General features: G+C 37.0%; 2 protein-coding genes across 3 annotated transcripts; both read right to left on the reverse strand.

Moving 5' to 3' along the window:
• Positions 1-304: 304 nt before the first annotated feature.
• On the reverse strand, positions 305-6,990 carry LOC107699519 (uncharacterized). Of its 2 annotated transcripts, XM_016500802.1 has the most exons (4): positions 6,820-6,990; positions 6,576-6,693; positions 6,348-6,464; positions 305-3,562 (listed from the first exon to the last, which is right to left on the reverse strand). In XM_016500802.1, exons 3-4 carry the CDS (start codon positions 6,435-6,437, stop codon positions 1,253-1,255), a joined length of 2,400 nt encoding a protein of 799 aa, XP_016356288.1. In that variant the 5' UTR covers positions 6,438-6,464; positions 6,576-6,693; positions 6,820-6,990; the 3' UTR covers positions 305-1,252. The 2 variants fall into 2 exon arrangements, with proteins under 2 accessions (XP_016356288.1, XP_016356289.1); XM_016500803.1 differs by lacking the exon at positions 6,576-6,693 and having other exon boundaries at positions 6,909-6,990.
• Positions 6,991-8,304: 1,314 nt separating this feature from the next.
• On the reverse strand, positions 8,305-13,938 carry LOC107699520 (protein SMG9). Its single transcript, XM_016500804.1, has 13 exons — positions 13,418-13,938; positions 12,800-12,874; positions 12,458-12,686; positions 11,591-11,688; positions 11,367-11,479; positions 11,150-11,261; positions 10,970-11,065; positions 10,619-10,704; positions 9,986-10,092; positions 9,721-9,828; positions 9,510-9,635; positions 9,060-9,201; positions 8,305-8,884 (listed from the first exon to the last, which is right to left on the reverse strand). The coding sequence occupies exons 1-13, from the start codon at positions 13,559-13,561 to the stop codon at positions 8,806-8,808; spliced, it is 1,515 nt and encodes a 504-aa protein (XP_016356290.1). The 5' UTR covers positions 13,562-13,938; the 3' UTR covers positions 8,305-8,805.
• Between the last annotated feature and the right edge of the window lie 559 nt (positions 13,939-14,497).

Raw genomic sequence — 14,497 nt, forward strand, 5'->3', positions numbered from 1 at the left:
TTTCCTCAGCGACCAGCACGGATCAGCTCTAGGCATGACGAAGCGGATATCGTCCTCTTTTGAAAGGCCGAAGTAGTTTCCCTTTCACAACGAAACACACAGCGTGCGTCTCCACGGCATGGCAGCGGCAGCAACAATACTACAGCGAGAATAAAAGTTACACCTTCTTTCTTTGCTGGAACATTTGAGCGGTGTTATGCAAATCTTCCCCCATAGTGACGTAGACATGTGGGGGCGTTAGAACGAGCTGTTTTAGGTAGAAAATTTGAAATCGCATCATATGACCCCTTTAAGACTGTGCTTATCCTGTATCGTTTGTGATAAATAATAATTTCAAAATAGACTCAATAGCTAGATGTGTATGCAGTATAATGATTATATGAGGGCAATGGGAATAAGAAAAGAGGTCAGGTCTGTTGTATGTAGTTTTTTTTATAAACAAACAGGAACTTTGTCTTAGTTTTACTGCTGTCTTCGCATATTTGAAACTGCTGGTAGGAGGGAAGCATATGAATAGCACACGACTCATTATTTCACCAATCATTAACTGTTGCTGCTTATCCAGGAACATAGTGAAGCAAACCAGAACATTTTTATCGCTTCAGAATCAAGATAAGTTGATCAGGAATTCAGTTTTGCATGTTGTATTGTGAAATATACATAAACAAATGGCAGGAGAAAATGACGGAAAAACGTTTACAGCATTAATTTTGCACATTTTAATAAAGCCATCTCATGTTAACATCATTTTGTGTTTTCCCAACTACATGATGACGAGAACGCTTTAAAAAACAGAACATTTCTCTGTGTATTTATGTACAATTTTTTATTACAAATGGGTTAGAATGAATCATTACCTTACAACACAAAACCCCTATAAAAAATTTTTAAAAGTGTGTTTTTGGTCATTAATAAATGAGAGCTTGCTTAAATACTTATACTCTCACTAAGCATTCTTTCAGTAGTCACATCCATCTTATGACAAAGAAAAAAAATGATAAAGAAATTATACCAGTGCTCACATCACATTTCTTCTGATACAAAACTTATCTTTAGGGTTAAAATGTTACTATTTGTGCTATTATGGATTTGGAAAAAAAAAACAAAAACAAACAAAAAAAATCAGATACACTACTGTTGACCACATAATAACACAGAAAGATCAATTAGGGCCAAAGACAAAAAAAAACTATTTGCAGTTGATTGAAAGGTGAGTTTTCAATCTTATGTGTGTCTCATTTACACAAACAATTCAAACAGAGACAGATTGTGAATTTTTTCGAGTGTGTTTTGAAAGTTTCGAGTTTTTAAGCATATGCCACAACAGTGCAGATGGCCTTGTAAACATCTGTCCACAGCTACAGTCAAAAGCCGCCTTGCATTTCTTCTTCACACACCACCTACCATTTCTATGCTTCCGTTTGTGGCAGGTCAATTTATGCGCCCCTTCGAATGTATTTCCGCACCGTGCACAAACAAATCGGACTGACTCCGCATGCTGGACCTGGTGTCTCAGCAAATGCAGCTGCCTTTGGAACGACCTTCCACACTGACATCTGTACAACCTTGACCCACGGTGTAAGTAGCGGTGACGCACCTTCAGCGACGGTTGTCTTGAGACGGCACCACAGTGGCGGCAGGGGAAGATGGTCTTGGACCGCCAGCTCTGCTCGGGTCGCTTCTGCAGAGCCAAATCCCTGCTTTGGTTCACAAACATGGCCACTATTTGTAACGGAGCCTGAACCTGGGCAGGAGGGATCTGTGGCTGGTTGTGGTCAGTAAGAGCAATGACCAGGGTGGGACAAGTGACTGAGGTCATCAGCGGGACGTTTACAGGTAGGGGTCTAATATTAGCAGGAGGCGTTTGTCTCAGAACAGGCCTGTTGGTTGAAACTAGACAGGGTGCTAAGACGTTCACTGTGGGTGAGAAGGATACGACGACTTGACTTGGAAAAGGTGGATTGGAAGGGGTAGGGATACGAAGAGTCATCCTGGCCAGATTCGGCATCAAGGGACGCACTACTGAAGGTATATGGACAGGAACTTTCGGACGAGCGACACAAGAACTTTGAGGGAAATGGGGCCTGATAAGAGTTTGCGGCACAGCCACAAATTGTGGAACCAAATCTGTCACCTTAGCAGGAACCAAAGGAGTTGTCTGAAGCAATTGCTGCAGCGTCAAATGTGGAGGATCAGGGGCTAGGGAAATTTTATTCACTGCCGGAGTTATTTTGATCATTTTAATGGAGTTTTGATTGGCATACAAAGCAGGAGCAGAAGGTCTTACTTGACCGGATAAAGGCACGACAGGTAACTGGGTTAGCACGGTGGCCGGCAAGTTCATGCTGCCTGTTGGTCTTCTCAAACAGACATGATTTTTGTAACTGTCCAGTCTAGGAAAAACACTGTGGCAGTATGCACAGAAATACCCAGCTGCGGGGTGTTTTTCAGTCGTGTGCTTCAGCAGCAACTCTTCATTCTCACATACCATGCTGCACAGACAACAAGCAAATCTCAGTTTGATCCTGCAATCATCGATGTGCTTCTCCAAATTAGCGAATTTGCCATAGCAGCAAAAGGGAGAATCGAACTGAAACCCAAATTTCTCTGCTATGTCAACTGACTCTAGATTCCTATTTGCAGGTCTTTTACTGTCGGGAGTCTGTTTCTTTCGTCTCTTTTGGTGATGGCCGTAGGAGCTGCTTCTTGAGTCACTGTCATTAGGTTCTGAGCTGAAGTCCTCATCCAGGTTGTACGCCGTGTCACCAGGGGGTAGTGAGTCAGTGTTGACATCATCATCAGTGTCGGTACTTTCGTCATCCTCCATCAGTCCAGTTTCCTCCTCTGCAGCCACCTCACAAGCTGCAGTTTCTCCGAGCCCATCCTCATCCTCATCCTCTTCCTTCAGTTTAAAGCTTAGATGCTCTTGCTCTGATTGATTCAAAGGGCATGAGGAAAAGCTCAAGGTATCGTTTTGTTTGTCAATAATAGGCAATCTTTCGGTTTGTGTTTTGATGTGTGACACTTGATTTGTGGAGTTTGTATCATTGTCGATGTGTTTCTGGATGGCATTACAAGTGTCATTTGTAGCTACTTGATCTGAGACACAATATGAATGATCCCTCAAGGTTATTTTTCTCATATCAGTGTATCTTATGTTCTCTTTGATGCTGATTTCTTCTGTCTGTTCCATTTTAACCACAGGTTTTACCTCCATTGCATCTTTCTGATGCTTTTCCATATGTCCATTCAGATGCCATGTGCACCTAAAGAGAGTTCTGCAGATTCCACACATGAAACTGTGCCTTGGATGGGCATTTTTTAAGTGTATCGCCAGCGACATAACGCGTCCAAACTTTGTCCGACACAGGTGGCAATACACCTCAGCTGTGTGCGTCTTGAAGTGCTCTATCAGTTTGTTCAGTAAGGGGATGTTTTCTTCACAAACACAGCACACAGAGCCTTCCTCACTTTTAGGTGCCAGTGGTGCCATGTAGTCATCCTCATCACTGGAGTCTTCTGAGAAACCTTGATGAGGTGCAGAGATGATGTTGTAATAGCCCTAAAAACAAAGAAAACAATCCTATGAAAACTGGTAGTTTACGTAGTGTACATTTCATAAAAGATCAGAAAGCAAGGGAGGGGGGTTTATGATGTAATGCTTTCACTTTAATATAATATTCATATATTACCTAGGGATGTAACGATTACAGGTTTGATGATAAATCATGATAAAATTCCCCACGATTAGTATTACCGTTTCATATTTTAATTAACATTATAACCGTTAATAGATTACCACGATTTGAACAACTGAGGATAAATAAATATTGTCTAGCATAAAGCAAAGTTTTAAGTAACAGTCTCACGTGTGCACAGCACGCAGAGTTGTTTCGTTTTGGGTAAAAACCTTTTTTTACAGTCTATGGTGAAAACACAGTGGAAAAGCTGGGAGGTTTTAAAAGAGTGCTAAGGGAATTATACAAATGAATATATGAATAAACTAATTATATGAATGTACCTATGAATGCACCTCTGAAGGTACTGACTGTCTTCAGAAAAGATTCAATGGCATTTTGTTTTCATCTTCGCTCCATGTAATACCTAAAGTAGTGTTCTTAATCGCAATGCTGCTTTGAGTTTATGGGGAAACAGCTGTAATTCAGCTTTTCCATAAGTGCCACCTGCTGTCAGCGAGTGGATTTACAGAGACTTATATTTACATTCAGCTTGCCTGCAGTTTTTGTCTGGTCAAAAACGGACCGAATTTGCATGCCCTGCTGTAAATTTTGACCGGTTGATGAAAAACAAGCTTATGTGGATTCTACACATTTAAACAATTCAGATACGTTATCTAGAATTATTTATGGAGCAGAAAAAATACATAAAATCATTTATTAATCAATTATCATTTTGACTTAAAGTGGTCATATGATGCTATTTTAAAGATCATTATTTTGTGTATTTGGTGTAACAGAATATGTTGACATGCTTTAATGTTCAAAAAACACAGTTTTTCAAATACTGTACATTATTGTAGGTCCTCTATGCCCCGCCTCTCTCAAACACGTCGTTTTCAACAAAGCCCCCTCCTTTGACAAGCGCAGTCTGCTCTGATTGGCCAGCTGACCCAGTGCATTGTGATTGGCCGAACACCACAAGCACGCGTCGGAAATGTAACGTCCCTTACCATAATAGCTTCAGCTTTCAAAGTAAATATCAAGACAGTTAATAATGTCGTTAGTTTTACCATAAAACTGGTAGTTTACGCAGTGTACATTTCATAAAAAAGCAGAAAGCAAGGAGGGGGGGCATGATGTAATGCTTTCACTCTAATATAATATTAATATATATTACCGTTAAAATTTGGGGGATGGTAAGTCTTTTTTTTATGTTTTTGAAAAGTTGCTTACAAAGTGCATTTATCAAAAATACAATAATACAATACAATACAATAATATAACATTAATATTTAAATAATAAAACAACGGCTTTTAATTTTTATTTAAAATTTAAATTGTAATTTAATTTTAAAATATAATTTATTCCTGTTATGGCAAAGCTGAATTTTCAGCAGCCATACTCCAGTGTCACATGATCTTTCAGAAATCATAATATGCTGATTTGCTACTCAAGAAACATTTATTATCATCAATGTTGAAAAAAGATGTGCTTCTTAATATTTTTGTGAAAACTGTTTTTTCAGGATTAAATTAAAAAATAAGGTTAAATAAAAGGTTAAATAAAAAGCTCAAAAGAACAGCAACAGAATTTGTTTTGTGACAATGTAAAAGCCTTTTGATCAATTTAATGCAACCTTCTGAATAAAAGTATTTTTTTATATAAAATATTATTGACCCAAAACTTTTGAATGGTAGTGTATATATATTCAGCAATATTTGTATTTCTTTTCATCTCATTTCCTAGTGAAAATGATATGCATGTAAAACAGAGTCAACCAGTTGTCATGATAATCTCTCTGGAGTAACAGGTCTAAATATTTATCTTAAAGGGGTCATATGATGCTGCTAAAAATAACATTATTTTGTGTATTTGGTGTAATGAAATGTGTTTATGCGGTTTAAAGTAAAAAAAAAAACACATTATTTTCCACATACTGTACATGATTGTTTCTCCTCTATGCCCCGCCTTTCTGAAACGCGTCGATTTTTACAAAGCTCATCGGTCTGAAAAAGCGAGGTGTGCTGTGATTGGCCAGCTATCCAGTGCGTTGTGATTGGCCGAATACCTCAAGCGTGAGACGGAAATGTTACGCCCCTTAACATACTGTTGTATTCCCTCAGCGACCAGCATGGATCAGCTCTAGGCATGACGAAGCGGATATCGTCCTCTTTTGGAAGACCAAACCAAAGAGAAAGGAAGAATTGAAATCGCATCATATGACCCCTTTAAGGACACAATGGCACAAAGAGCAAGATTGTAACCATAGCAACCATCTTTTTGACTGCACATTCCAACAGAAATATTAGAACAGATCCCTAAACTTGTCTAAATAACACTTCTGACATATCACTACCAAGAAAACCAATCTAAAAATGGTTTCAGAACAAAGTGAGGTTATGCCAGTCCTATTTTGCTTTTTGTTTTTGCGCATGTGCATGACTGAGATGGTCAGCAGATGGCAAGCATGTCATTCAATTGCAAATCAGCAACTGAATTGTAATTCAGAAAGTCTTCTGCTAGAAAAACACTATTAATACAGCAAGTAACTGCTTAGTACAAATGAGAACGTCAAACTAGAATTTGTGTGTTTCACTGCAAGTTCATTGAAAGAGATTTGTTTTTAGACGTTTCCTCATGTAAGGGTAATTAACTGCACCACTTACATACTGTTGAATACCAGTGACACCACCTTGCTGCAGCTGTATTTTGGCACCAGCAACACGCTCCACCTCCTCAAATGGTAAGATTTCCATGACAACTCTTGTGCAGCTTCCTTTAGGCTGAAACAGTAAGAAAAAACTATAGGTAACCAGCACACACACACACACACACACACAAATGGTGCAACAATATTGCAGTCTACCTATACATTACATATACACCTGCATTACCGTATCATGTGCAGCTTATTAGTGTCTCTTCCTGAAATATAAAATCAGTTTGAATCTTGTTCCAGAAACTTTAGAGGGTGTGGTCTGTTTGTGCAGTTATTGATTTTTCCGTTTTTTTCTGTCAAAGTAAAACAGTGACGTTACGTCAGGCAGATATCACACTTTATTAAATAATAAATAAACTCTCTTAACCTGTATAAACAACCTGACATTTAAAAGGACAAGATATAAGCTAGTGCCAGACCTTTCATTGTAGCATGTTTCTCACACCTTTTATGGTATGTAAGAGGAGCTGAAAACGAGAGAGACCTCCATACAAACGCCTATACTTACAATATAATGATTTCATTAATAATTTTCGTGTTTCGGTGCTGGCTCCTCCCACAAACATGTACGCACGCGCGAGTCCGTCTCCTAAATTCGTCCGGTGTGGTGACAAATCGAGTCCCCCCTCGAAATCCGGTCTCCATTAGGACCCCAAGCGATCCCATTGGCTCAAATTAAATTTTATAGGTACTCTCTTTAGCGCCTGATTACAATTCCTACAAAATCGTGTTATGATAAATGCTGTTTTAACTACGTTATAATGACCATTAATGTCTGTATTAGTTAGCTTATGTACTAGCATAGCATACATATACCAGATTAGCCTGATAAGTTAGTTTATACAGGAATTTGCACTTATCCTACATGTATTCATACTTATTTTTAAATTTAATTATGTTAAATTAAGTGTTAAATGTCCAAAGTTTTATTTTATAAATAAAACTAATTAATGATGTTCACTTATTCACTTAATGGGGTATTATTAGTTTTATTTATTAATTAGCAGGAAATCAAGTGTAAGAGATTACGTTTAATTTGTTTCATTATGCACTAATTTGTGACCCTGGACCACAAAACCAGTCATAAGGGTCCATTTTTTTTCAATTGAGATATATACATCATTTCCATTGATGTATGGTTTGTTAGGATAGGACAATATTTGGCCGAGATACAACTATTTGAAAACCTGGAATCTGAGGGTGCAAAAAAAAAAAAAATCTAAATATTGAGAAAATCGCCTTTAAAGTTGTCCAAACGAAGTTCTTAGCAACGCACATTACTAGTCAAAAATTAAGTTTTTATATATTTACAAAATATCTTCATGGAACATCATCTTTACCTAATATCCTAATGTTTTTTGGCATAAAATAAAAATCGATAATTTTGACCCATACAATGTATTTTTGGCTATTGCTACAAATATACCTGTGCTACTTATTACTGGTTTTGTGGTCCAGGGTCACATTTGTTTTATTATGCACTATATAGTAAGCCATACGATTTTACATTAATATCGTTCACATGTATTTAGGATAATAGTTAACTGATAGATGACGGAGACCCGATTTCCAGGGAGGACCCGATTTGTCATGACAGTGACACCGGACAACAACTCTATGTATTGCGCTTGCTGAAACACATTTAATAAACAATACATTTATATAAACAAATAATCACAAATTATTTTACTAGTAATTTTTCCTATATCATACATTTCAGTGTCCAGTGAATGTTATCTTGTAATTATAATATCCCAGTAATAATATCTGATAATAAACAATAATTGATCATGATTTTGCAATTTTCCACAAAAAAAAAAAAAAAAAAATTGTATAGACCAAAATTAAATAATGCAATATTGATCAAACTCTGATTAAACCACCTAGCAAATAAAGATGGGACTGATTGCATCTTTTATTATTTTTAATTTCATTAAACACACATAAAATCATGCTGTAAGTGCATCTAAGTTACAAGATTTTATTCAAACACATATCTGAAAAGCAACGTGTGCTGTCATACCGTTTTATCTACATAAGCCGAATAAAATATGAAAAGCAAAGGCGTCTGCACATGTTTACTGTATAAAGAAAATGTTTAAATCACTGAATCTTTGCATATTATCTTTTGTAATAACAATGAGTTTAACACATGACTGGATGGACCCTTGCAGGCACCTGCTAATTTTCATAGAACAACCAACTCATGCACAGCTCCCAAACCACAAAGCACTCCGCTGCTGAGATCCAGACCTCACAGAAGAAGATGGTTAAACCTCACTCAGCGCTACTGCATTTCTGTGGCCCAGTCTTCTCTTAGGGAACTGCCTCTTGTCTGAAATCATCTGAGCAGGAGCCCAGTCCTCTTTAACAATGAACTCACAGGTATTGTGAGACCATCATGACTATGACAGTAATCGGCTATATTCAGAGAGCGCAGATGATTTCTTAACACCATCCCAAATTCTAGCCGCATAATGAAACCTGTAAAAACAAATGCAGTCATCCATTATCTTAAAATGTACACAGATAAAATTTAATAATATTATTTAATACTTTCTTAATTTAAATATTACTTTCAAACTGATGTAAAAATGTACACAAAGAATTCAGTTCCAAAAGGAAGAACAGAAGCATTATGTGTCAGGGTGTGCCTTACCAGTTTTTCTCAGTGAGGATTGTGTGTGAGAGCTGACTGCGGGACATAGCCAAGATCTGACTGCGGAATTTAGAAACCAGTGAAGAAAAGCTGGGATGACCTCTGTAACCAGGCAGCAGAGAGAAAAGAGGGGGACCTGAACCTGGTGAACAAAAGATACAGATCCAGTGCAAATTAAGTTATTTCTTAATGGAAATAATTTGTGGAAAAGTCCATAATAATTTTCATCATTTTAAAAGAGCTATTTGCATGAGCTCTCTGATAATATGAGCTATAAAATAATAAAACAAAAACAAAACATACAATTCATAAACATCAAAAACATAATCAACAGCAGTACTGAACTGACTTTTCTAACATTTGGTTATAACTCACTTTTTGAACTCGTTCCTTGAAATAATACTACAGTTCTAAAATGTAGTTTAACAACAACTAGGCCTATTTTCTGACCTGCTCTTGTCAAAGCATCTTCCCCATCATTCTCCATCATAGGTAAGAGGAAAAGATTGACTTCTGTCTCCAAGTAATCTCGATTCAGTCCTGGGAATATGTTACAATCCAGCATGGATAAGGTGCCTACAATAGGAAAAAATGTCAATGAGTTACACACCAAATCATGTGGTGTTATGAACATGTTTACTGTCATGCCAAGTGGACTGACCTTTATATTTTAGGTGGGAATGGGCCATAAGCTTGTCAACTGCCATATGCATCTTCTTCAGATTCCGTGGACAGAACTCCTCCCTCCTTGCTTTGTTCTGCAAGAAAACTATGAAAATAGAAAGAAAGGATATGCATTAAAGCCTTACACAAAATTAAATCTGTGAGCGTTTGCCAGCAGATTCATACATCATGAACGTGAAAGTACAACCCAATTATAGCTCAGTAAATGATTCAGGAATAATGCTCATTAATAGTTTTCGGACCTATGTGAGGATAATACTCAGAGCCATCATCTGCCCCTGAGGAGCCGGTGCTGTCATGACTGGCAGATGGAGTCGAGGGTTTCAGCATCTCAGCAGTCTGCAGAAACCTGCTTACAGACTCAGCTGTTAGTTTTATGCCACACAGAGCCTCCAGTTTCCTTTGACCATGACTATCTGTAATCCCTAAGATAATTTATTGTCTATTTATTAACTATGACAATTGAAGTATATAGTATAAATACACATTACCGTTCAAAACTCTGGGGTCAGTAAGTCATTTTTGTGTAATAACAGCATATATATATATATATATATATATATACAGTGGGTACGGAAAGTATTCAGACCCCCTTAAATTTCTCACTCTTTGTTATATTGCAGCCATTTGCTAAAATCATTTAAGTTAATTTTTTTTCCTCATTAATGTACACACAGCACCCCATATTGACAGAAAAACACAGAATCGTTACAAAGAGTGAAAAATTTAAGGGGGTCTGAATACTTTCCGTACCCACTGTATATATATATATATATGAATGAAAAAAAGTAAAAAGAAGGCTAATTCAAATGTTCAAATCTTATGGTGATTTATTTCCATGTCATTATTATTGAAACTTACAATGACGTCATTACCTATACAAGTTGATATCAGTGAACCAGTCCTGAATCACAATCACAACATGGCATACGGTAAAGAGGAAGGCAGTGATCTGCAGAGACTAAACCAAACAGTTGGAAAAAAGGGAGAATTGCAGTTTAATTAAATCTACAGAATATTTTTTTGTCAAGTAGGATTATCAGAATATTCTAAAACAGTACATGACAAATAAACTCTAGAATACTATTTGTAAAAGTCCATGTGACAATTATTAAAATAAATACATGGCATGTAGTAATACATAATATTATGTTAAATTAAAATACAACATTATTTGCAAAATAGTACATGGCACAGAGTGTTTTGCATCATTGCCTTATACTCACCTGCATCTCCACATATGTATGTGGGAGATTGTATTCCGGAGGAAGCTTGCGGTCATTGTTAATGAGATGATCCAAAATAGAGGGGCTTAAAATTGGCTGGAGATGAAAATGACTTTTAGTTTATCAGGAAACTACATGAAGCAGAAAACAGCACTGTTCTGTGTGACCCTACAGTCTGACCTGCATGTCCAGAAAGATGACCCTCTCCTGAGTGATGTAGAAATCGAGTCCACTGCTCTGGTTCCCAGCTCTCTCCTTGATTTCCTGCGTCTGAGCTCTGAACACATACGCCCTGTTTAACAGAGAATCATTGGGTGAAATGCGATAACAATGAGGTGGAAAGGCAAATAAATTGGTGGAAACAAATGCAAAATCAGGATGCTGATGATGGACTAACCTCTGGTCCTCCTCTGGGCTGTTTGCAGACAGGAGAGACATGATTGTGGACTTGCCTGTGCCTTGTAGCCCAATAACCCCAACTACTAACATATCCGTCTGGTCTCGCAGGTACTGATACATAATAAACACACATTCAGCATACATTCACCTGACTGTTATGCACCTATATAGTGCAACAGATACAAAACCTAACATTATTAACAGAAAAAAATATGCCCTCACCTCCATAGCACTGTCACACCAATTCATTTGGTCATCCACTAGCTTAATGCTGTGCTTCATCTTCTCAGGGGGGAGGAGCTTAGTCTGGCCAATCACAGCTGAAAAATCACATGGTAAAGTATGATGATTGGTTAATCACACAAAAAATATCATGACATAAAATGCCCATAATAGCGGTTGAAATGAACGATTCACACAAAAATTAAAATTTGCTGAATATATACTCACCCTAAGGCCATCCAAGATGTAGATGAGTGAATTTCTTTATCATCATTTCACTTGCTCATCAATGGATCTTCTGCAGTAAATGGGCGCCGACAGAATGAGAGTTCAAACAGCTGATAAAAACATCACAATAATTTACTCCAATCCATTAATTAATGACTTCACGTAAAGTGAAAAGCTGCATGTTTGTAAGAAACAAATCTATCATTAAGGTGTTTTAAATTTTAGTGAAAATCCCCTGTTGACTTCTTACATCCAAATCCACTGACACATTTGTTTACTGTTTTGGATTATGGTTTTAAGTTAAAATGTCTTAATGATGGATTTGTTTATTAAACACATGCAGCTTTTCGCTTCACAAGACATGGACTGGAGTTGTGACAATTTCTTGTGATGTTTTTATTAGCTGTCTGAACTCTCATTCTGACGGCACCCATTCACTGCAGAGGATCCATTGGTAAGCAAGTGATGTAACGCTAAATTTCTACAAATCTGTTCCGATCTTCTCCATCTACATCTTGGATGGCCTGAGGGTGAGTAAATTCTTTAGCAAATTTTCATTTTTGGATGAACTATTCCTTTAAAGCTTATGTGTGTAATTAAAAGATATGTTAAGGAGCAAAACGTGAGAAAATAACTGACGATCCACAGCTCCACCGGATGCAGCTGAGCCCATGCCTCTGTTCTGGATCTGATACACAGGCTGGGTCGGCCGCTGGCCTTCCCTCTCCAGTTTGGCAGTTCCTGCACCTGAGACTGAAGGAGCCACATCAGGAGGGTTCCCAGGCTTCCCCCCTTCATCTCTGGTTTTAATCAGCATGATCGGCTTTTCTAAAGATGGGGCTCCACTTGCTGGCACACTTGGTTTGGACTAAAACCAAATAAAGACAATATAATGTACCAATACTATACACAATCCAAAGCAAGAATAAAACATTCACTTGAACTGTTTGCTTGTGTAGAATAAACAAAGTATACACATACTCGCTCTCCAGGAGGCTTAGCAAGTATAATGGGAGTCTTCTGTAGAAGAGGTCCTGTGGGTTCCTCGCTGCCATCCTGAGAATACATGACAATAATATCATACAACTCAACAATTCAGTCAATAAAGCACGGGTTTTATTCCAAACAGTGCTAGGGGGTCTGTGGAAAATGTATGAAAAATATAAATGTAAGAAGAATGTAAAAATAAGATTTAAATAAGTATAAATTAATGAATAATACAAACTTTGATTAAGGTGAATAATTCAAAATTGATTAAAATAAATAAAAACAGATTAAATAAATAAACATCTAACAGTGTAGTAGAAAAAGGTGAGTAAAGAAAAATGTCACGGAAGCAAATCTGTTAGTAATTCTATATAATAGAAACTACATTTTATACTTTAGACATCTTTATAGTACTAATGTTTTCACGGTATAAATGTGGTCTTTATAAATAAAAACACATACAGTAGCTTTTAAATTTTAGGATGGGGTCCCTCGCAGGAGGATTATATTTGGCATCTAGAAAATCTCTGCACTTATGTTTAGGTCATCATTCAAAAACCATGTCTTATAATGATGCTTGAAGGCAGCTCATGTTTTGACACCGAATCTCACCCTGCGCTCACGGGGAACATAGTCTCGATCTCGACTGGGTCCGGAGAGGTTTTGAGCCGGTGGTCCTGGGTCTCGGTCTCGCCGTCGCCGCCTCCTCCTTCCCTGTCCGTACATCCCGGGCTGACTGTGACCCGACTCCGACATGACCGATGCTAGATACCACTACTGAGTGCTGGACTTCTTACACTTATGGCTATTCTTGCAACACTTTTAGGGCGGTTTCTTAACGTTCAAAACGATTATTTACCATTCTACTGTTTCATAGTGTTTATTAAAGCCGTAACATTACTTATCAAAACATATTCATGACTATTCGCTGACTGTATTGGCTTGTCGACAGCCAAATTACTAATGAATGAATAAACAGTTTTAGTTTAAATAGCAATGTCGACTTACATGCTGTAACTATGTAGCAAAATATCTAATTTATCTTCTTTTTGTAATGTAGTAGTATTTAAATAGATGTCAGCGAGTATCATTTAACAGGTACCACACTGACTGTTGCATGAACGAAACTGTACAAACCCGAAAAGAGGCCGATGAGGAAACGCAATTTCGCTTTTTGGTTCCGATCCTTTGGTTCATAAAATCGCATGGCAGTCAAGCTATATAAAAAGCTATCTGTATTAAATAAATATAATATAATTTTCTAACAATATAATTGTATTATTGTATTAGCTGTATTGTATTTGTTCAATTAGCACCAACATTATATCGTGCATAGATATCCTGTATCTGCTTCAGTTGGTTTCATCGGAAGCTTGTGTAGGCTACACCTTTATTAATGTTAGAATGTCAGTATAATTGCCATTTTTTAATAATGTTGTAAGTAGCCTCTTTTGGCCAGTGATTTGATTACATTAACTTTTACCATGGAGGCCCAAACCTGAATGAATGAATGAATAATTAGTAAATAAATAAATGCATAAATACGTAAATAAATAAATGTAACAATGGGAAAATAAAGGAATTAATTAACTTTATCTGTATTAATTTTCACTTAATGTTTAATCCTTAAATACTATTAAAAAAAAAAAAAATTCTATCTATCTAATTTTAATAATTAAAACTTTTTGACTC

Source organism: Sinocyclocheilus anshuiensis, unplaced genomic scaffold (assembly GCF_001515605.1).
Source record: "Sinocyclocheilus anshuiensis isolate Anshui unplaced genomic scaffold, SAMN03320099.WGS_v1.1 scaffold670, whole genome shotgun sequence".
In the NCBI taxonomy this organism is placed as follows: Eukaryota; Metazoa; Chordata; class Actinopteri; order Cypriniformes; family Cyprinidae; genus Sinocyclocheilus; species Sinocyclocheilus anshuiensis.